The following is a 22033-nucleotide window of genomic DNA, read 5'->3' on the forward strand; positions in this document are numbered from 1 at the left end:
CCATCCATACACACCATGCAATCATTATGACAACAAATAGTCATTCGCAAAAAAAGGCTTCAATCATGATCAAAGCATTGAAAATTAAGCTGCGTTCCCGCTATTCTGGGGTCGCATTTCCGACAAGCTACCGCTGTCATCTTCATCATCATCGTCGTCATCGTCAAAATCATCGCTCGGACCAGCTACACCAGCCGCATCCCCAGTCCCGTCGGCGGGCTTCCGCTTCTTCTCGAAATCCTGCTTATGCGCCTCTGCCAAAATCTTAGAGAAGCTTCGGTGGATGGGAGAAGGAACAATGTCGGTGCGGCGCCGAAGGCTGCCACTCGGAGGGCCAGCAACGGCAGTAGAGCTGGCAGAGTCGTAGAAGCTGGGGTGTTCGGCCGGCTGTGGCCGTGGTGGCTGCGGCTCTGTCTGGCGCTCCTCTTCCGCTGATATTATCGGGCTGGATTCGACGCTGGCGCGCTCCAGCAGGGGCTCGATGTGGTAGGGGAGAGGAACATCGCGAGAAGCCTTGTACTGCGCTACGTTGGCGCAGTGCTCGTTTTCTACACGTAGCAGCGACCATATGCCTCGGCGGAAAACTTCCATGAAGCTCACCATGAACGAGATAACAGTAGAATGCTGCGAATCATGAGCGAAGATGGCATAGAAAATCCACGAGAATCTGAGTATAGGGTCGACAGTCATAATAACGTAATAGATCCAGCGGTGCTTCAAAGCAAGAATATCGCGGAGAGCGGTATGTCGGCTCTGAGGCTGAAGTAGGGAGAAATCCATAAAGAGATCCCAAATAGCTACGCCACACGTCAGTATAAGAGAGTCTTGGCCCAGTAGAACGGAAACCGCTTACAAGTATATACACCGTTGATCGTCGAGAAAGTCACAAATAAAGCAAGGTTAGAGTGACTCTGATGAATTCGGTAAAGGGATAGACAAAGGTAAGACAATATGGTGGCGGTATATTTGCCGCAATTGACTAAATGTGGGAAAATGTTGCGTGTATCTTTATAACGTCGAATACACTGGAGAAAGCGCCATATTGCCGGAAGTGTCGTCAAGAATCCGAGCAAGCGGGAGCTGGTCGAGTTGCACTGCCCAGGATTATTCCAATGATTGGCATACAAGCAAAAGAAAAGTTCTATGTTCTGTCAAGGATCTCAGTCAACTTTTGCCCCATCATAATTCAGCGACGAGGACCACTTACCGCCATCGAATATGTCAAAGAACAATACATGTCCCCAAGGAAAAAATCACGAAACTCCACAGGATAAAATCCAGACAAGAGAAGACGCCACTGTCGCAGGGTTAGCATCGCCAAGCATATTACTCTTCAACCAGGGGAGCCCAAGATACTAACATGTGAATATGCAAGCCATCTGCGGCTCTTATGTGCAAGCACAGGGGCAGGAAAGAGAATAACAACAACTGTTAGGCCAACCAACAGAACGGGGTAATATAGATACATGGCATCCTCCCCATATCTGCTAAAGTTGGCCCACATGATAACTCCAAAAAGCAAAAGCAATGCCGAGGGGAATTCAGAGAGCTGGCGCCAATCAAGCTGACTTCGCTGGTCAAATTCAAAAATAAAGGGGTAATTCACCCTGTTCCGTAGCCAAATGGAGCAGTTGATGCAGAAGAGAGAGAAAAGCATGAGCATAAGGAAATAGCCACCATGTAGCTGCAACAGATAACTTGTTTGGAGACTCAATGTCGGATCGTTGTCATTTAGCAGTTGAGTGCCGTAAACAAGACCCTGGATGCTGAATACAGCTCCCGTACCGATGAGGATGCCGTTAAGGAACGAGCTGCCAGATTCATCTTTGGGCTTTCTGTGCAGCTTTCGCAACTTGCCAACCGCAAGCTTCTGGTTTCCACGCTCAAAATATCTCGCGTAGAGATCCTCGACGGATTTGATGTGACCTTCTAGAACATCGCTATTGACGAACCAGGCCTTTTTGACCTTTTCATTCATGTAGCGCATAGGAGGTCGAGCGTTGACAGCTTTGTCATATTTCTTATTGAGCTTTCGAAAGGCCGTGCGGTTAAGCATGGCATATGATTTGAGCAGTTCCAGGCTGCGATAGAACTCTTGCATCGCCAGCTTCAACTTTCGCTTTGCCGTTCGATATGCCACTTCGTTATCTACAGGCCGCCGCACATAGTCCATGCGATCGTCCCGGGGCCTACTCCCAGCCGCTAGATGTGGTGTTTGGGGCATATGCTGGAAAGCTTTTGAATTTGGTCCGGGCGGGAAGATCTTATTCTTCAACGGATGTATCCAGGCATTTGCCTTGTCAGGGTTGCCTTCGCCAAACTGTTGATTCGAGGTTCCAGAAAGTGAGCGATTTGTCCTCTCGTTGTTTATTTCTTGAATTCGCCGGTTACGCATTTCATGAAGCTGCTCTCGCAGCATTACCAACCTCTCGCCAGCTCGATCCTCGTTCTTCTTATAAAACGTCTCAACCTTTTCGAGCTCCGAGTCGAGGAATGAATAGAACTGCTGTTCCCGCTCCCGAACAAGATCAAGGCTTTGGCGTGGAAGGCCTGTTATTCGAGCAGATTCCCTTGCGCTAGAAAAGATGCGGCGAAGTCGATCATCAGCGGTATCTGTTGGTACCAACGTCGGTAGCGTTCCAGAGCTCAAGGGGCCCGACGAATTTGACCTGTGGAAATTGAAGCGAGCACTTTTCCTTCCAGGACTAAACGACTGTTTGGCGCCAGGAGATGATGTTGTTGTATAAATGGCGGGGGCGGGGAGCTCGAATTCGTCGTCGTCGCCATCACCTTGGTTGTCACTCTGCTTGCCGTTTTGGTCCTTGTCTAGGCCATCCTGTTGGTCTTCGTCGTCATCGTTTTGGAGACGGCGTGATAGTTGCTGAGGGTCCGCAGGGGGTGTGGGCACAAAGCTTCCATACCCCAGACTGTTACCATTGCTGTTCAAGGCCTCGTCTTCCGCCTGCTTTGCGATGGCGACCGGTTCCGATTGGCCATGCCATCTCGAGCTTCTAGGAGCATCATCAGAGGGCCGAGAGGTTTCGAAACGAGAAGACGGTTTGGGAGAAGGCTCCGTAGGTAGCCCTGCTATTGAGAAAAAGGTCGGGGTGCGGCGTGAACTAAGAAGTCGAGGCGTAGAGCTGGAAGTTCTCTGGATGGCAGAGGCGACAGCTTTGACGTATTTCTTGCCCGCCTTGTAATTGAGATACTTGATTCGCCATTCTGTATGGTTGGTAACACAGGAGAGAGGGAAAAGTCAGCAATCTGATGTCTGATGGTTGCACAACCAAGCTCCTCTTTTTCCTTTGTTCTTCTTTTCCCCCTTTTGCCATTGGTGGCAACTCCCAACAGCTACAAGGACAAAGGGCCGAAGACAAAGAAAACCAGTGAGAAAACAGTAACAGCCAATCAAAAGACCAAAGACAAAAGCAAATGTTCAGCTCTTACCAGGAACCGCCTCGCGCTCAAGCTCCTTTGCAAACTTCATGGTGTTGCGCAGAGCCCTACCTTGTGCCAGACCGGGGTTCGTCTGCACTGACGAGTGTGCACAGGTCTCTCGTCAGATCCAGGCGCAGGGGCGACATAAAAGTGCACTCGCAATTCGTCGATCGAAGCCCTTGCTTCTTGGTGACTATGTCTCAGCGGTACAAGCTCCAGGCACAGGAATGAGATGGGATTGGGATGGACCTGTGAGAATCCGCCGTGGAGACACGTGCGAAGCCGCTGTCTTGGAGGTTTGGCAGAGGCCCGCTTTTTTCCAGCAGGTATCCCTGACGTCAAGACGCTAAAAAGCGATGAGAACAAAATGACTGCACGTAACCGATTGTCTCAGTAAGGTAGCTGCTGTACTTGAACTGCTCTATTGTTTCTGTTTTGTTTCAGCCTGTCTCTGATATTGAACTCTCGCTGAATGTTGTTGCGGTTCACTCAACTTACTCAACTTACCTGCTTATATATGAAAGAGACCCTTTCTTTTTTTGCTGCATCAAAGAGCGGTGGATACGAAACGCCGGTTTATTACGAAGATGACCCCCTTGCTTTGATCTTATTACCACACGGCGGTTGTTCCCGAGCCGCCACCGCTTCTCCATCTCCTGTTCAGCTTCAGCTTCAGCTTCGGCTAAACAAACAGCACATATGCATTGAACAGATTTTGTGTTGAAAATGTTGGCCTCAAAGCCGTTCTTTCTTGAACGGATGCGACGTAGCGAGAGCATTTCTTTGACGATTCTCAGCTTCTGTGGCTCTCACATTAGGTATATATATGTCCATGGGATCGAGGCATCATGAAGATAGTATACGTAGGTCTCATCCCAATTAGTACTACGAAACAAGTGTCAGCCATCACAGGATTAGAGGCCGAGGAAGAAACAGCCCCCAAGTAAAGATTACCTCGGAAGCGACAGAAACAGCCCCCAAGTAAAGATTACCCCGAAAGCGACAGAAACAACATGTGTCACTACCATCACCAATATCACTTTTGTCCGTGCACAAATGACAACTGCAAGACACCCAGTGGTGTATGCTGCAAAGACTTCCCACCGTCCAAGAGCCTTGCTCAAGGTCATAAAGGTCATTTCCTCGCTAAGTGTACTCCCGATGACCGTATGTGCGATGATTGGGAGTATAAACAAACGAAACCTGGAACACCATTCGGTAAACAACATTGCCCAAAATTTGACGGCACGCCTAAGCTGAAGGTCGTTGGCCTTTGTAAGGAGTGTCAAAAGAATTGTGCTGGTAAGCAGACTGGATCGGACCCCAAGAAGGAAAATGAGCAGACTGGACCGAACCTAGAGAGGCAGATTAAGCAGACTGGACCGAACCCAGAGAAGAAAAGTAAAAACCCTTCCTCTTTTTCTTGCTGCACGGTTTCTTAAGATTTCATGATCAAAACGAGATGTCGAGGGCCCAGCTCGAGGAAGTATCTGGTCAGCAGTAGAATCAGATCTGAGTTTATAGATGGGGTGTTTGCATATTGGAATTTATTCCTTGTCTTTTTTGGGGAGTCACATATTGGCGTCAGGAACTACTAAGGTTGGATGAAGGAGTGCCTATACCCATGGGATGGAGGAGTTTGGGAGAAGTGACAGGTAGCTTTTAATAAATCTTTGTCTATCCAATCAAGTATCTAGCAGCATCACTGTGGATGAACGCCCTGTCACATCGAAGCACCCGGCAACGAACCACTACATAAAGTATGGAACGCTTACTCGTACCAACGGTCATGCAATGCAGAGTGTGCCGAAACCATCGTTCGATTGCCAATCTGGCAGCTGTCAATTGGACAAAGTCGATTACGTCAATGCATGGTGAACCGGCCGCGTAACCCATGAAGAAGGGAGAAGGGAGAAGGGGGGAGAGAAATGGGAAAATATCCCGTTGCAGCGCATTGCGGAGAAGGCATGGCAGCTATCACACGAATAGCAGGGAAATCGTGCATTAGCGACGGAGTTGCGAGCTTAGCTACATGAAGACCGAGTCACCGCATCCTGATGTAGCAATTGGTGCTGACTTGTGTGATGGAGAATTGGATCCTTTGCCTGTGCCTGTAATTCAAGGTACCGATCTCTACCATAGTACTAAGCATTAGTTGAAGGGAAATGCCCAGCGACTGCGTGAGGTTCAATTGTTGGAATAGTGTGGATAAGGATGCGAAGGTAAGGCTTTTTATTTACCCAACTTACGGCCACTGCTTTTTGCTACTACCGGGCGATACTATACTTTATTCCAGTGTCAGCTACTATCGCTACACTTTCTATTACATCCCATGTTGAAACTTCAACAACAGATGGATTCTCTGTTAAATATGTTCCTGCAGATCTCGGGAAATATACTGTTCTTGGCAAGACATGCCTAATACATATACTCTCTTGGCAAACTTGGATTGGTAGCACTGCTTCTAGCATGTGAACACGAGAGCATCAATGTTTTTACAGCATGTCGTACGTTGATGTATTTGTTCCCACCTTTGTGTGTGTTTGAGCTCGAGACAAAAAAGATTCAGCCCCACTGGTGTGAGATTTACCCCCGCGATTTTGGAGCTCGGAGCCATCTCCACTCTCGCAGTGTCTTACTGGGGGCTCTCGGCGAGGAATGGAATGGGCACGGCGCCAGGCAATGGCTGGGCTGCAATTGGCCTGGAATTTAGTTTTTGAAGAACCTTGAAGCCATCTCGACCGAATTATCGATAGAAGGCGGCCCGTGTGATCTCGTTGCGGGAAATGGTTCGCTCGCCTTGCCCGAAGGGCTGCCGTAAATGCTCCGTAGTAAAAAGCATCACGCCGTGGTTGAGAAGTTTAATGAGATCTGACTGTGCTGCAGAATTGTATTGATAGGTACGGAGTACAGTAAGACTGCCTGCCCGTCCCCAATCAGCAGACGTTTGCGCTAATCTGCAGGTGAGAACCGGGAGACGGAAGACAAGAGATCCAGGCACGCCGATTGCTGGATACAAGAGCCGATGCTATGCCCTTCGGACAGGGCAGGACGGTAGCATTGCCTGAAGATTTGCGTTCACCGTGCTCTTCATTCCCGGCGATGCCGGTGACATCAGCGGTGGGTAGCTGCACGGCGCTCCACTGAAGAAAATGCTGGAACCACAATAACGGACGACTCCTTGGCAAGGCAGATTTTGCACCCTGATGGGCTGCTACGTAGCAACCGAGGCGTTTTTTGAGGGGGATGGATGTTTGTTTCGCTTCAAGCTGGGAGATTGAAACGCGGTCGATGGCCTTTAATCAGAAACCCCCCTTGGCCGGCGTATGAAACGGAGAGCATGGGAGAGTTGCGCCTAATCGGGAAAGCTGTTTGGCCTCAATTGATGATTTTATTTTAAATTCCCAAGGCCTTGGGGGAAAACGTGGGATGCGACGGAGCTCGAAACATGACAGCGCTGGACGGAGCGTGGAGGCCAATTTACTTGAACCACCCTGACATGATGTTTAATTGTACGTCGATGTAAATGAACTTTCAATATTCTGTACTTGGACTTCAAATTACTTTAGTAGACATTACATAGTAAGGCGAGAAGAACCATCCACGGCATCAATCCTACCCAGCACATGCGCTCCGTAGCGAGTGCTACGCTCTGCTCTGTGCATCATTCATCATCGTCATCATCGACGCCGGAGCCTTATGGCCTAGAACCCCCCCTGTCCACTTTCTTCTCCCCTCTACTCCATCCAAACTGGCAATTGTCCCATCAGGTCGATGCCAAATTCAAATTCCCACTAATCCCATCCTCTAGGTAAGCTCAACACTAGTTGTGCCAGCGCTAAACACGCCATGTCGCAAGCGGGCCATCTCGCGCGTGGGCTGCAGATGTTTCTCACCACCGGGGCAGCTAGCGAGGGGGCCAGCCCCTCTGTGCTCAATCTCTTTTTTGCCTTTTTTTTCTTTGTGGTCGTTTTTTAAACGGTCCGCAAGTGGCCGAGAGGAATACGATACCCATGTACGAGGTACTCGTTGCGCTGGCGCTTCCGTGTTCGCTGAATCGTCATGATCATCATCAATCCCTTCAGTGATCGCGATGTGGTTTAATAGGTACCTTGATGTTCGGGCATCTTACGTCAAGCGTCGTCGAATGATTGTTTACTGTAAACGGAGTAGCAGCAGCAGTAGCCTACAGCAGTAGTACATGTAATTCAGGTGCATTCTCCACGCACGTGCAGGTACTTGCTCCGGCACTGGCACTCGGCCAGTTGCCTTCCAGGCCCTCCTGCAGCCCTCCCCCTCTCCAGGCCCTCTCCAGGCCCGCTAGCGCAATCCCCCCAACCACAGCTGGTTCAGCTGGCCAAAACCTGGCGGTTACCCGTCTGGTGCCATTCTGGGCTCTGCAGTGGGACTTCCAGCGCTAACCACTCAAGGCTCCACGCCAGGTCACATCAAATATCTCACCCTCCCTCCCACCTTTTTTCTTTACAATCCTCTTGGCCAATATCATTTTGTGCGGCTAGCCTCCTCTTGCCCGCGCCTCTTCTTCGACTATCCTCACGGGCATAGTCTTGCCTTATCATCCTTTTTTTCTTTGTTCGGTCAGAGCCTTGCGGTCGAGGGCATCGGCCGATTCGGGACTGTGGCGCGGAGACTGACTCGATCCGCGGACTGTCCCCCCGCTGAGAACTCAAAAACCACTTTTCTCCCTCCCGACAGACTCTTCCAAACAGCAAACCGGGGAGGGAACAGCGTGCCTCTCAGCTAGCCAGGCTACTGCTCGCCGAGCAGGAAAATGGACCCGGGCAACGTCTATAGCCATTCCCGCTCGAGGACAACCTCTTCCAACGTCTTTCCGGCGCAACCTCAGCATCCCCCGCCCATGCTTTTGTCGCACCAAATGTCGAGCCAGCAGTTCAATCGGCGATCGCCTTCAGTGAGCACCTTCAGCAACTCGAGCATACAACCGCCCGCCGCGTACCGAACGTCGTCCAATTCGGACCTGCGACGGTCCATCTCCAACCGCTCCTTCGGCCAACCCCAGGCATCTGGCTATGTGGCTCTCTTGCGCAAACAAAAGGCAACGGTATGGTGCGATCGCGCCCAGTATGAGGACCCTCGGATACTCGCTCAACAGCGAGCTGCCAAGATGCGCGCCAACTTGGAGGTTAGCGGGGCTAACCGGGGATCTGGCTCAGCTGGTTCCTCGTCAGGTGGCCGCACAAGCACGGGCATAAGCGCAACCACAAAGGTCGCTGCCAAGATCCGGCATCACGGCAAGTTGCCCGTGGTTGGATATGCCAACGAAAACCACGTCGGTGTCGGAGGAGTACCCATGCGACTCAGCGCCACTGAAGTCGAGGGCGAGAGCAGCGAGGAGGAATTTGCGTCGAGTTCGCACCACCGCAGGACAGGCAGCAGTGGACGGAGCAGCATCGGTAGCAGCAGCCGCCACAAAGTCTCTTACAGGGCCTCTGGAGGCACTGTCACCGGAACTGGATCCCAAAGCGGCCGACGATGGAGTCCCGGCGATACTCCAGAGAGGGCTGGAAGCTTGGTTGAGCAGCCAGAAGACACTATGCCAATTATTGACGACGCTGCCAGCGGAAGAGCTCAGAGCACGCACAGCGGCAGCAGCGCTGAGCGCGCAGACAATGTCGGCGAACTGGGGGCGGCCCCCAGACTTGCGAGCAAGTCCCTCATGCACTCTGCCCTAACGAGAGAAAAGAGCGTCAAGTCTCCCGAGGAGCTGAAGAGAAGGGGAAGTGTCGACGAGCGAACAGCCACCCTGACCTCCCAGCGCCTTTACATTGCCAACCCTGACTGAAAACCCTTTGTTTTCGACACCTACACATTCCGCATATACACCATTCCATTATTACGCGACGACGGACGACGCCATCTCAATTGCCTGCCATTCGTTATCTCCTAATCAACATCCATCACCAACAACAACTACAAATTCACAATCGTTCATGTGCATTATCATTTTTTCTCTTCTCTCGTTGTTCTTCTATAGTTTTACTACCCGCATTGTTAGGCGTTTGGATATCTTGATATCACTTTGGGCATTGGAGGAGGGAAGTGCAGTCGCTAATAAGGACCTTTTTTACGCTTTATATTTTGTTTGTTTGTCTAATACACCTTCGCTTCTGGGATTAAGCTTGCTGGTTGAGCGAGACGGCTGAGACGGGGCCAAGCTGAGACGAGGCCGATAACGGGGCAGATGGGAGAAATGGGAGAAAAAAGTACATTTGACGTGCCCGAGAAAGGCCAGTTGAAAGAAGATAATATGACGTAATGGTTAATATGTTAATACTCTTTTCTCTCCGTCGGGTGATTTTCCATTCTGGTGTTGAATGCTCTTTTGATATGCTGGGGATTAATTTATTTGCATGAATCAGTTTGGCAATCCTGTCGTCATCGATTTTCTCAGACATTTGCATGGCGGAAACTAGGACACTGGGGTGTTTTACATGCCAGGGCTAGGGAAGAGCATCTTCTTTGCGCATTAGCTTGAGTACTCTGCAAATATACACCTCTTTGTGTTCGTGGCTCTTAGTTTCAACATTTAGTTTTGAGATGGCATTCTGCTTGGTGTCATGTGTGGAACTCTAACTTAGAAGGGGCGTGATGCTCTTTTCATGTGATTCAAACTCTATAAGTGTGTCGTGTGAGGCACCTCTGGTGGTCGTTTCGCAAGTCATACAACTACAGTTTTCAAGAAACTGCTGTTCTTCGACATGCCTTACTTTGTACGACGTCTTGGAGTTGTGATGAGGGTATCACAAAGCCCCAATCCTGCGAGTATTTGTTCCGTCTTGTGAGATGCCAATGCCAATCTGAAGAATAGAATGAGAGTAGCTAGTACATACCCCGCAGCCTTAATTATGCGGTATCCTTCAGTATCATCTACTTTTTATCTTTGTGACACTTGAGCGCTAACTCAGCTCCCGGCCTTTAGCCGTTGCTGCCTGCGCTTCTCCATAGCGATTAACGCGTCCTCCAAAGTGGGAAGCGCCAAATTAACGCGTTCAGAGCAATCGCGACGCCGCACTAAATTGTATCGAGTCTCCAATTCAACATCAAGCAGCACAGCCTCTATCATCGTCAAAGTGACCACGCGCCCCTCGTTCCCTTTGTTTGAACAGCAATTAGAATCGATTTCGTTTTCTCTTCCTGGTCTACTTCATTCAACTTTTGCGTCTCGATTCACTAGATCTGCTCTGCACCGCTGCACATCGCCCCCTCCTTTCCGATCCTTGTGCAGACACATGCTCAGCTGCCGAATGCAACGCCAGGGTTTCTTCCACAGGCGAAGGTAGTCTCTACGCAATCCCAAGAAAACTACATCCATTTCAACCACAGTTTGGACCACAATGCCTCTGCTTGAGGTGTCACATAACGCCAGGGAGCCAGAGTCCTCTGGGCGCAAAAGAAGTCACCACGAGTTCTCTGCCGAGCCGGGAAAAGTTGATCCGGCTGAAGATGTTAAGAACATCTCGCCAATGGATATTCGAGAACACAACAATGACTGTGAGCACAACCCCTGATTCACACATTGCTAAATCACAGCACAAGACACTAAACATCTACAAGCACCTCCATCTTCACCGTTATCATCGCCCGCCCTATCGGAAGTTGGAGATGACACAGTAGCACGCGACCCACTGCTGTCATCACCAGCCAAAGCCGTTGCAAAACTAGACATCTCTGGAACCTCCGCGCCAGTATCAGACTCAAAGCCTTCCGCAGACATGAATCCACCGCCGAAACGGAAACGCCTCACGGCGGCAGAAAAAGAAGCCCGAGATAAGGAACTTGCTGAGAAAAAAGAAGTCCGAGAAAAGGAGCTCGCCGAGAAAAAGAAGGAACGTGAGGAGAAGGCAGCAGCACAGGCCGCAGACAAGGCTAAAAAAGAAGAAGAAAAAGCAGCACGAGCAAAGGAGAAGGAAGAGAAGCGAAAGCTGAAAGAAGAAGAGGAGAAAGTCAAGGCCGACAAGAAGCGAAAGAAGGAAGAGGAAGCTGAGCGGAAAGCTAGAAGTCAGAAGACTCTAGGCAGCTTCTTCAAGATTCCCAGCACGCCCAAGAAACCCGAAGGAGAGGATGTGACTAAAGAAAACAGCCCCGCAAAGGCCAGCTCCTCGGTGGTCGAGAAACAGACAGTGTCGGAATACTCCAAGATGTTCAAACCATTTTTCGTCAAAGAAAACACTCTACTAGCGCCGATGGCATGCCAGATGGATGAGACGACTCGAGAAGCGAAATCAAAAATCCTGGACGACTATATAGCAGGCCAGAGCAGCGAAAGTGCTCCTCCAAAATTCAACCCTCAAGAGGCATTCTCCTTTTCCAGTCTCCCTACACCCCGTGGCAAGCTGCATCAGCCAGTTCGGCATTTGATGGAGACCGCTTACAAGGCTTCGCAAGATGCTGGGAAGAGTGGTAGTGCAGATTCTAGCAAGATTCTGGCAGAATTCCAGGCCGGGCTGAGCAAGATCCCTATGAAAGTGATTGCTTTCTCACAGGATGTGCGTCCTCCCTATTACGGTACCGTTACTTTCAAGCCTTTTGCTCTTGGTAGAGGAAACATGCAGAAACTAGCGCGAAAATCAACGGGCCGTCGGCTGCCACTCGACTACGACTATGACTCGGAAGCTGAATGGCAGGACGAGGAAGAAGGCGAGGATCTCGACCTGGAGGATGAAGAAGAGGAGTTGGATGATGAGGATGATATGGATGGTTTTCTTGATGATTCCGAAGACGTTGGTCTCTCTAGAAGAGTATTTGCCGACACTTTGAAGCCCGAAATTACGGGCCCATGCTTTGAGAACCAGAACCGGAGAGGCACAGTCCCAGCTCTGAATGACAGCAAGATGGAGTTCATTCATGGTAAGTTTCTGACTATTCATTGAGTTAAAATTTGAGTCCTACTGCTAACACACTATTCAGAGGGCCTCAACCAGCTATGGGACATTGATCCATTTTCTACTAAATACTGGGAGCCAGAGCCTAGCAAGGTTGCCAAGAGCAAAGCACCAAAGGCTATCAAAGCCGAGAACGATGCCAAGGCTCCCCCACCCGCTCCGACAAACGCTTTTGCCGCCTTGGGAGGTGCTGCTGGCTCCACCTCAACCCCAGGTAAACTGGTCAAGCCCGAACTTCTAAACGAAATCAAGCAAGCCATCTTAGACAACAAGGCTCTCTCTAAAGTCGGCATTGTTGACTTCATCTTCCATCAGTTCAAGGATAGTGCTTCACGCTTGGAGGTCAAGAACACGATTGAGCATGTTGCGGAGAAGAAAGGCGCCGGCCGAGCCAAGGAGTGGGAGCTCAAGCCTGGCCATGAGATTACTCTCTGAGGTGTTTTTCTCTTTGGGTGGTTTCGCTGGCGACAATCTTCCGTTACGATTGATGATAATCGGCTTAGCATGGAGTTCTTTGGACGATAATAGGTCATTCTGGTTGCTTTGAGGGTTTCCCAAGCTGGTTGCAAGCTTTGGGCTGGGGTATATTATTCGCATGGCTGAGGGGGTATATTATATAAATACATTGTGCTAGTTAGAGCATGTACAGCATCTGCAAAGTGGCAAGCGAAGGGATTTAATTCGAGAGAGCTGCATCATAGCATTCAATGAACATTCATTCCTCTTGATATGGAGAATCTGTTACAGCCCATGACGGTTGGTACTGTAGCCGCTGAACCCTTTTACGTGCATGCAAGGATGACGCGGAGCGCGGGGCGTGCAAAATATCAAGCAATTCGCTAAGGCAGGTCCCTGAACCCCCTGTCTGAGTCGTGTGTCCACTGATTGGCGACCGCCAAGAACACTCTCTACCATCCCAGATCTTCTTCCATTCTTTTTCTCTCTTCCAACCTCCAGCCTTACTGCAGCCAACCAAAGCAATAAGCACGGCTCCGCTGCGCAAGCAATGATGAGGTGAGAACTTTATTGGTCTTTCTAGATCACCACCGCAGCTTCCGCCCTACTTCCGCGCCATTCGATTGCGCATCGCCGATTCGACGGGCTCCTATTTGTTTATTCCGTCTTATCCTGGGAAAGGGACATTGATTGTCGTTCCAGGAGAAGCGAAATTGGACGAGCGGCCCTGAATGCACAGATTCGCAATGTTACGATACAGCTCATGATAAACACGCTATAACAATATTTCTTGACGCATCGACTCTTGCCTTTATCAATCCATCTCTACGCGACATGCCAAGTCGCCTGGAATGGAAGATCCGTGGGGTTCGCCGTGGGCTGCAGACTCTCCGGCTAAGATAGAACTTCCCATCGCGCCTCAGAATGCGCACTTCTCAGCCGACCATCTTTTTCCCCGACGAAACTCTCGTTCGCCAGCGCCGCCGTCGCGATCGCGGTCACCGGCATGGGAAGACGACGATGCTTGGGGCGGGTGGAATGGCGGTGATGCTAGCGGCAGCGGTAAGGAAAGCCCCGGATGGGGGAGAAGCCCTGGGCTGAAGCCGCTGCAAGGCGCACCGTCGGTGAGATCGATATCGCCGGATCCTTGGAAAGATGTGGCTTTGAAACGACTGGACACGACGGCGCTGGAAAATGAAGAAAGGAAGCCACGGGAGAGGAGAGCTTCTGAGACTTCGGGCGACGATCGAATCGTGGATTCTGCGATTAGCCTTGGGGATGAACATGAATTACAGAAAGAGGAGGATTTAAAGAATGATATTCCTGTCGCGGTGCCACCTTTGGATATTGATGCCGCGGACGAGGCATGGCATGTTGAAGCAGCGCCGGAAGCGCCGGCAGCCGAGGTGGTGATTCCGGCTATTCAACTTGAACAACCAGACTTTTCTCCTGATACCAAAGCACCGGTACCTCTGGCTATACAACTCGAACAACCAGACTTTTCTGTTGATACGGGAGCACCAGTACCTGCGACTATCGAACTCGAACAACCAGAACGTCCTCCTGATGCTGAAGCACCAGTAGCTCCGACTATCCAACTTGAACAGCCGGACTTTTCTCCTGACACTGAGGCACCAGTACCTTGTTCTGTCGATGACAAAGAGCAAGACGAGGTATTATTCACGGCCGAGGAGCCTGTTCGGAAAGAGGAAGTCATTGCTCCTCAGAATACCTTAGAGGTAGAAGAGGAACAGCAACCGATTCCGCCTGCTGAAGTGATTGAGGACAAGGCAGTCATTTCGGGACACGAAATCGTTCAACCTCCATTAGTCGCGGAGAGCAAGGTTTTCGCAGAAAATGAGCACCAGCAGCAGGAGCCGTGGGATGATATTCCACCAGTGTCAACTGTGAGCGAACCCAATGTCTTGGAAACAATTACCACCCCTTTCGAGTCCGACGTTGTGGAACGCCCTACATCTCAGACATACTCAAAGATTCACTTTCCAATTGATCTTGCCAAGCTTGACGATTTGTTTCCGTCGACGCCGACCATTAAGACAGAACCAGAACTTGTTCCAGACGTCATCATCGACGACACTTTTGCTTCAAGCAATGAACGCAGAGCGTGGTACCGAATTTCCCGTTATGGGTCGAAGAGGAAGCACGATTTGGGAGGCGATGAGAATTATGTACGTGTTAGCTGGTCCAAGTCACAAGTACGAGAGCGTACCACCCAGACTGTGAGGAGATGGATGGAAGAAGACTCTATTACTGGGCGTGTGGTCCTGGGAAGACGACTAGGTGGATCTGGTGCAGTCATGTTCAACTGGAATTCACCAGCACCTCAAGTGGAAATCGGAGAGTTCCTGGGAAGGCATTCGAGAAACTCATCTTTGACCGTGCAATCGCCAGTCGCGTCGCCTACTGCATCGTCATTCGCCTGGGCTAGCAGCGTCCCATCATCACCAGCGGTTTCCAGACATCCTTTAGCCAATGAGCTCACGCGCGTAGATGCACAAGAAATGCACTCACCAAAAGAACCCAAAGCGGACTCAGCTCGGCAATCCTTGTCTCTTGATCCGCCGCCTCAGCATACTCGGGCACATATTCCCTCGCCAATTCAGATTCCTCCCACTTATCCCATCAACAAAGAGGACGATGACGACTGGGGCGAGATGATGACTGCTACACCGACCACTACCATGTCATTCGAGGACGAAGACACCGTCAGCAACCGTCACAGCATTCCTCCTCAGTCTTCCCTCCAGTTTGAAACAGTGTATGAAAGTCCCAATCTCCTTGCATCAAAGATCGAAAAGGCTCCGAGCAAGCGGCCCTTTTCATGGCACTTGGGACAGACGCTCAGCAAACCCTTTAAACGAGGGGGCAAGACGCCTTTGACACCAGCGTTCCCTAGCCCTCTCTCCAAGCCAATGACACCGCCTCAAGTCACACCTACTCGCCATACTCATACCATGTCTGCCGACACGTCGCTTGTCCACCCATCATCTCCCAGGCCTAGCTTGAGTGTGGCGGATGAAGAGACCGTGGCCAGACTTTTAAATGACATCCCTGATCTTACATATATGTTGCGCTGATACGGAAGTAATATGGGGGTTTCGTGTTGAATATTTGATCCCTGGAGGATTTGCACAATATTGGTGATGATAATAGCATACGGACATAGCAAGGCGTATTATTTGGATTACGTAGATTATCTTGATAGTGTGTACCCTGGAAGGAACAGCTTTTGGATATTCCACATCAATATAGAAGTTTATATATTTTTGATAATCTGTTATAAAAATCTATCAAGGCTATTACTAAACGTAGATTAATCATTGTTTTCTAATTATATTCGTAAACTCGTAATCGTACAGCGAGGTCCGTTTATTCTCGTGAAATTTCGTCTGAACTCCTCCTCTTGTTTGTTTTATCAGAAGCGTAAAGCTTCGAGAAAGCACCGCCCTTCAAGAGCAGTTCCTCGGGGGCGCCGATCTCTGCCAGCGCTCCGTCTTCGAGAACGGCGATTGTGTCAAAATCGAGTAATGAGTCGAGACGGTGCGCAATCATGATGACTGTGCGGTCTTTGAACTCTGATTTGATGACAGCTTGGATTTGGGCATCGGTTTGGTTGTCGATACTGTGTATATATGGTTAGCTTTTCTTGTTGCTGAGGTACTTAGATTGGGGGTTGGGGAAACGTACTTGCTCGTTGGTTCGTCGAGGATGAGAATGCTGCTCTTCTTAAGGAGTGCTCTTCCAAGACAAAACAGCTGTCTCTGTCCGTGAGAGAAGAAATTCTCGTCCATCTTCTCATCAAGAGGGTTCTTATCTGCGTCGATTTTAGAAGTGATGACGTCCCAGATAGCAGCTCGTTGCAGAGCGCTGACAATAGCCTCGTCAGAGTGAACTCCAAGGGGATCGGCATTGAACCGGATCGTGTTGGTGAAGAGGAAAGGATCTTGGGTGAGACAGCTGAGCTTCTGGCGGATGAGGGGCTTGGGGACCCTGGCAATGTCCTGGCCGTCGAGGAGGATCTGGCCGGCTGGGGTGTTGGCCATGCGGAAGAGGGCTTGGATGAGGGAGCTTTTGCCGCTGCCGCTGCGGCCGACGAGGCCGAGCTTTTGACTGGGCTTGATGGCGATGGAGATGTTTTGGAGGACGGGGTGGGAGGTTGAGCTGGGGAAGATGGGGAGTTAGCTTCATGAACTTTTGATGTAGAAGGAGGCACGGTTGTGGATACATACTCGTATTGTACGGAAAGATTGACGAATTCGAGGGAGCCTTGAGCCGGCCATTCTTCAGGGGGGGTATAATTTTCCTCGGGAAGCAGCTCTGAAGGGGTGGTCTCTTCAAAAGTCTTGATGCGGGTAACAGCTCCGAGCGATGTTTCCAGCTGAGACCACGCGAGAATAATGCCCTTGAGATTGAGGCCCAGGTTCATCATGTTGACAAGCGCAACACCAAGGAGGGAGGGGTTGAGCTTTCCCCTCAGGACCACGGCGAAGACGACGAGCAGAACGGTGAGAACTGCGACCACGAGATCGAGCACGAGGGTGAGCCATCGCTGGATGCAGTTGAGAAGATAGGAGGGCTTTTGGGCGTTGTCGAGAAGGGACAGATTTTTGTGTGAGTAGGGGACAGTCCAGCCAAAGGCGCGGATTGTGGCGAGGCCGTTGATGGATTCAAGGAAGTGGGAGTACAGTGGTGCTTTGTGCTCGATCCTATAAGTTGTTAGTTTACGATGCTGAATGGGATGTTTAGTCAATTCTTACTCTAGAATACGGAGTTGCTTGGACGTTCGGACGTAGAAGCGTTGGATCATAAGGAGGACGATAATAACAAAGGGTAGAGATGCGGCGAAGTAGCCGACAGCTCCAACTGCCAGTCCTGTTACACCGATACAAGTTGATACATCTGTAATTGTCGAGTTAGCTGTCAAACCATCTTGATTTGCGAGTATAGGTAAGGGAGGAGTTACCAAAAAGGAAGATGGCGAGGGCGACAGGAAGATCAATGTCTACCAGACGCAAATCTTGACTGAATCTATTCCAAAATGATATGTTAGTAAACTAATAGGTGATTCTTGCAGAGAGAAACGTGCCTGTTGATAAGAGAACCAGTTTCAGAATTAGAAAGAAACGACATAGGAGCCCTGATACCATGTTAGCCTGATATCTCAAAGAACAAATTAGCTTAAGAGTCTAAGACTTACTTCATGACTGCGTTCAAGATTCTGCTATGGAACTTTTTGCTGACTGCTGGTCCGAGTATGATCAAGAAGTGCCTGATATGTTGTTAGTATGCGTATGTTTATTGATCGAGCTTGGACTTACATGATTGCTAAAGAGATAAGCACAGCTTCTATGACGGCCATGACTGTAAAGATGCTCAACCAATATCCGACATCGTTGCTTGAGCGTCCTCGGCCATCACCCCACCATGTAAGCCACACAGCTACAGAAATTTGTTAGCGATGAATGTAACAGTCGCTCCGGAAATGATCACTTACATCTGAAAGTCGATGAAAAGGCCTGTCCAATGATGTATGCACCGCCAACAGCCAAGCTAAGGGGTCGCATCGCGCCAAAGTAGTACTTGAAAGTGCTGCGGTCACTTGAAACTGTCCCCTGCTCTACCATTTCTTGCTCTACTTCTTCCTCTTCGATGCTCTCAATGCTCTTTTCAATCTCTTCGATGTCCTTTTTGGAAGCAGTTTCGCTGTCGCTGTCGGAATGAGGATCTGTGACGTCGAGGCTCTGGACGTATTTACCGCTCTCCTGAAGCTTTGCGAAAGATCCTTGCTCGATGACTTGGCCGTCCTGGCCTAGGGCGATGATGTGGTCGGAACTGGGAAGAAGATGAACTAGAGATGTTGTTTAGAGTCTTGTTTCGATACTCTTAATGATATTAATGCTAAGACTTACCAGAGTGTGTGGCAAGAATCACTGTTGCGCCACTGCGTCGGAGGAGACCGTCTTTGCTGAATACACGAGCAAATACGATTCGCTCCGTTGCCTTATCCAGAGCACTAAACACGTCGTCAAAGATGGCTACCGGCTTTCGAGCATATATGGCACGGGCAATTGCCTGCAAGTAGTTAGCCACTTACAGCTCATACGAATCAAAAGGTCGAAGCACTTACGAGTCGTTGCTTCTGGCCTCCGCTGAGCTTCACTCCTTTATCTCCAACAACAGTCGCAATTCCTTCTGGCAGGCGGCTAAAATCCTGAGTCAAATCGCAAGCCTCAACAACCGTGTCGAACCACTTGTCTTCAAAGTGCCCAGATTCCGCTACAATATTGTCCCGGATTGTCGCATTCATCACCCAAGGAGTCTGATCACAGAAAGCGATGCTGGGTGTTGAGAGTGAGACCTTTCCGCCAGTTGAGGATGTTTCTCCAAGAATGGCCTTGAGCAAACTTGACTTTCCGGAGCCGATTGGACCAACAATCATGGTGAGGGATCCCGACTGTGCTTGTGAGAAAGACACACTAATGTTGCTCAAAACTTTCTTCTCCTTCCATGCAAAGTCTCCTCCAGCAATCGAGACACGGGCGCTTTTTTCGGTATCGCGATCAAGAGCGCGAAGCTCAATGCTGCTCCTTTGTGATCCGGTTTCTTCGCTCTTTGTTGAAAGCCCCGGTTGTGCGCAAATCTCACGGCTATCAACCCTTTCGTTAAGCAGGAGGAACTCCTGAATACGCTTGAAACATCCAAATGCAGCATAAGCGGACGAAATGTTGCCGAGGAGGAAACTGAGGGGGTTGATCATGACGTTAAGGATAGAAAGTGCCGTGATGGCCTGTGATGCCGAGAAGGACTGGTTGTCGCTGAGTTTGGCGACAATAGCGTAGGCGCCAAAGGTAGCAGCCTGGGTAAGACTGACGTTTGCGTTTCCTGCCAAATACCAAAGAGATGAGTTATGAATGTTCGATTATTGGATAAGAGGACAGAAACCAGCTTACCGACGGTGTTGGCCCACACGATCATTTGTCGGTAGTGTTTGCCAACGTTCAAATCCTGGTCACGTTTGTCTTCAAGGAGGTCAGTGAAACGCTCAGTATAGCCCAGCATCTTGACGGCTTTAATAGATCCGAGCACTTCGGAGGTGAAGTTGATGCGAGCCTGTGTTGCCTTCTGGTAAACGGTTTGGCGTTTGACCAGGATTTTTCCAATAAACCAGCACAAGACGATTGATACTATAGGTTGTGAGTTATAGAAAATAATATATAAGCTTAGTTATGAGACTTACCAATAGCCATAACGATGGGAGCAACACAGACAGCGCCCAGTTGTGCGTACAACATGTAGACAGCGATACCGACGGTCAGTGTGTTAGCCCAGCCTTCGATGAGCAGAGCATTTGCTCGCTCGGCTAGAGTCTCAATATCATTGCCCATAAGTGTAACAGCTGAAGATTCGCTCAGTTCGCTTGCCGAGAGCCTCAACATTTTGCGGTAAATCAGGCCAATCAAGCCTCCTCGAATCATAGCGCCAACTCGAAAGGTGAGGTGTTCGTACCATGCCGTCAAGATCTAGTTTCATGAATCAGCCTCGAGTTAGAGATTATATTTGGTTATTGAATTATAAACGCACAGCTGATCCGACAAAGACGAGAGCAAAGGCACCAATCAATCCGTAGCCGATGTTATCAGAGTGATCGTCCTTTGGCATGGCGAGAAATCGGAGCGCTTGGGACACGAGGAAGGGCTGCGCAATTGTCAAGGCAACCGTAGCCAATCGAGGAAGAGCAATGCCGGCGATTTCGAGCTTGAGGATCCAGACAGTGTTGAGAAAGAGGGATGCCTTTCGTCCATCGCGGGTGACTTGACTGGCGTCAGTTATGAAGAGCAAAAAACCGTGTATATAGCGAATTGGTTGTGAAACATACCCTTATCCCATCGCTTTGTGAAAATAACAGCCAGCTTCTCAGAAGAGAGTTTCTCGTAAATGGCGGGGAGGTCGTGCATTGTCAAAACGGTAGCCCAGCCAGAAATAAGCAGCGAGTTGAGCCAGATGAAAAAGCCGCGGTTAAAGGGCCCGCTGGTGCTTTCCGTCGACGGTTCCTTGCTCGAGTCTACCAAGATCCTCCTCTTTTCGACATTTTCCAGCACTAGCAAGGCCAGCTTGAGAGCGGTTGAAGTAGATAGCACTGCCGCGTACGCGACATTCACAGACAGGAGCCATTCCGTTCGTAACCGAGCGGCGTCGAAAAGGAGTGATGTGAAGAGATACGAGGTGAGGAGGAAAGACGGACGAATGGATTTGACGTGTTCGATGTGCGAGAGGAGAACGATGCAGCACGCGGCGATGAGGTTGAGAATGGCGGCGGCGAGAGAGAATCTAGTGTTGAGGAGTCGTGAAGAGGCGACGATGGCTAAGGCGCCGACTTGGATACCTGCATATGCACTTGATGCGATCTTTAAGAATTGTTAGAGATATATACTGATACGAAGGTTCGAAGTTTTGAAAACGGTGAACTGACTAGTTTTGGTGTATAAGCTGATCGTCGCTTCGCCTTGTCGGGAGTTCGCAGGAGGTAAAAGGCTCGTGGAATGGACAATAGGAGAAACAAAGCAGCAGGGAGCGTGGACAAGATGCTTTCTTCAAATGACACTGTACAGCAAAATCAAGAATCAGCAACCGCGTATAATGAATGACTTTTCACTAGGTTCATCGGGACGGACGTGTCGCACGTGTAAAGTCGAAGCCACCTCGACAGCCATCGGCCCAAACCGCCGGGCCGAAGAAGCCATCACCACACGCCGTGGCGTTGTAAGACCGGTGGCGAATCATTTCTAACATCAAAGTTGCACTTGTTTGTAAATTACCGCAATAATTCCATCGTCGCACAACTCTCTTTAAAGATGTCTATACCGTAGGGCTGAAGGAAAGTACATCATCGACACGATGTGTGGGGGGACTTGAATGTTTATAATAAAGTCAAAAAGGAGCTTTCTAATCATTCCGGAAATGGATATATGGATCTAGCAAAGAACGCACGTATGCCGCCGCCTAATCGCCTTGCTAACAAAAGATCCAATCCAGGCGTGGAGCATATCGCGAAAGCGGTGCTGACGACGGTACGGTAAACGTACCCGTAGAGCTTCTCCGAGTCATAACTAACTAACTGGTCACCTTTTTTTCCTCTCTCAACGCCAACCCTAGCCGTTATCTACAAAGGATCCAGATAGACAGAGCTTCGCTTG

The 22033-nt window shown here is 49.8% G+C and overlaps 5 protein-coding genes across 5 annotated transcripts; 3 read left to right on the forward strand and 2 right to left on the reverse strand.

The window, feature by feature from the left end:
• Positions 1–11: 11 nt before the first annotated feature.
• Positions 12–3578, reverse strand: V8C40DRAFT_101413 (SPX and EXS domain-containing protein). The gene is made up of 5 exons (XM_083210668.1): positions 3448–3578; positions 1361–3222; positions 1208–1297; positions 854–1148; positions 12–797 (listed from the first exon to the last, which is right to left on the reverse strand). The coding sequence occupies exons 1-5, from the start codon at positions 3485–3487 to the stop codon at positions 85–87; spliced, it is 3000 nt and encodes a 999-aa protein (XP_083078165.1). The 5' UTR covers positions 3488–3578; the 3' UTR covers positions 12–84.
• Positions 3579–7857: 4279 nt separating this feature from the next.
• Positions 7858–9678, forward strand: V8C40DRAFT_233695 (uncharacterized protein). Its single transcript, XM_083213427.1, has one exon. The coding sequence runs from the start codon at positions 8231–8233 to the stop codon at positions 9260–9262; it is 1032 nt and encodes a 343-aa protein (XP_083078166.1). The 5' UTR covers positions 7858–8230; the 3' UTR covers positions 9263–9678.
• Positions 9679–10505: 827 nt separating this feature from the next.
• Positions 10506–13074, forward strand: V8C40DRAFT_233696 (chromatin assembly factor 1 subunit A-domain-containing protein). Its single transcript, XM_083213428.1, has 3 exons — positions 10506–10971; positions 11035–12327; positions 12388–13074. Exons 1-3 carry the CDS (start codon positions 10815–10817, stop codon positions 12795–12797), a joined length of 1860 nt encoding a protein of 619 aa, XP_083078167.1. The 5' UTR covers positions 10506–10814; the 3' UTR covers positions 12798–13074.
• Positions 13075–13287: 213 nt separating this feature from the next.
• V8C40DRAFT_233698 (uncharacterized protein) lies at positions 13288–16136 on the forward strand. Its single transcript, XM_083213429.1, has one exon. The coding sequence runs from the start codon at positions 13670–13672 to the stop codon at positions 15914–15916; it is 2247 nt and encodes a 748-aa protein (XP_083078168.1). The 5' UTR covers positions 13288–13669; the 3' UTR covers positions 15917–16136.
• V8C40DRAFT_233699 (P-loop containing nucleoside triphosphate hydrolase protein) lies at positions 16083–21738 on the reverse strand. Its single transcript, XM_083213430.1, has 17 exons — positions 21521–21738; positions 21310–21440; positions 20716–21244; positions 20421–20650; positions 20077–20359; positions 19790–20023; positions 18967–19721; positions 18749–18911; positions 18334–18687; positions 18158–18278; positions 18037–18108; positions 17926–17976; positions 17803–17867; positions 17597–17738; positions 17069–17545; positions 16527–17000; positions 16083–16461 (listed from the first exon to the last, which is right to left on the reverse strand). Exons 1-17 carry the CDS (start codon positions 21627–21629, stop codon positions 16209–16211), a joined length of 4443 nt encoding a protein of 1480 aa, XP_083078169.1. The 5' UTR covers positions 21630–21738; the 3' UTR covers positions 16083–16208.
• Between the last annotated feature and the right edge of the window lie 295 nt (positions 21739–22033).

The sequence above is a fragment of the Trichoderma camerunense genome (genome assembly GCF_050948025.1).
Source record: "Trichoderma camerunense strain CBS 138272 chromosome Unknown V8C40scaffold_2, whole genome shotgun sequence".
In the NCBI taxonomy this organism is placed as follows: domain Eukaryota; kingdom Fungi; phylum Ascomycota; class Sordariomycetes; order Hypocreales; family Hypocreaceae; genus Trichoderma; species Trichoderma camerunense.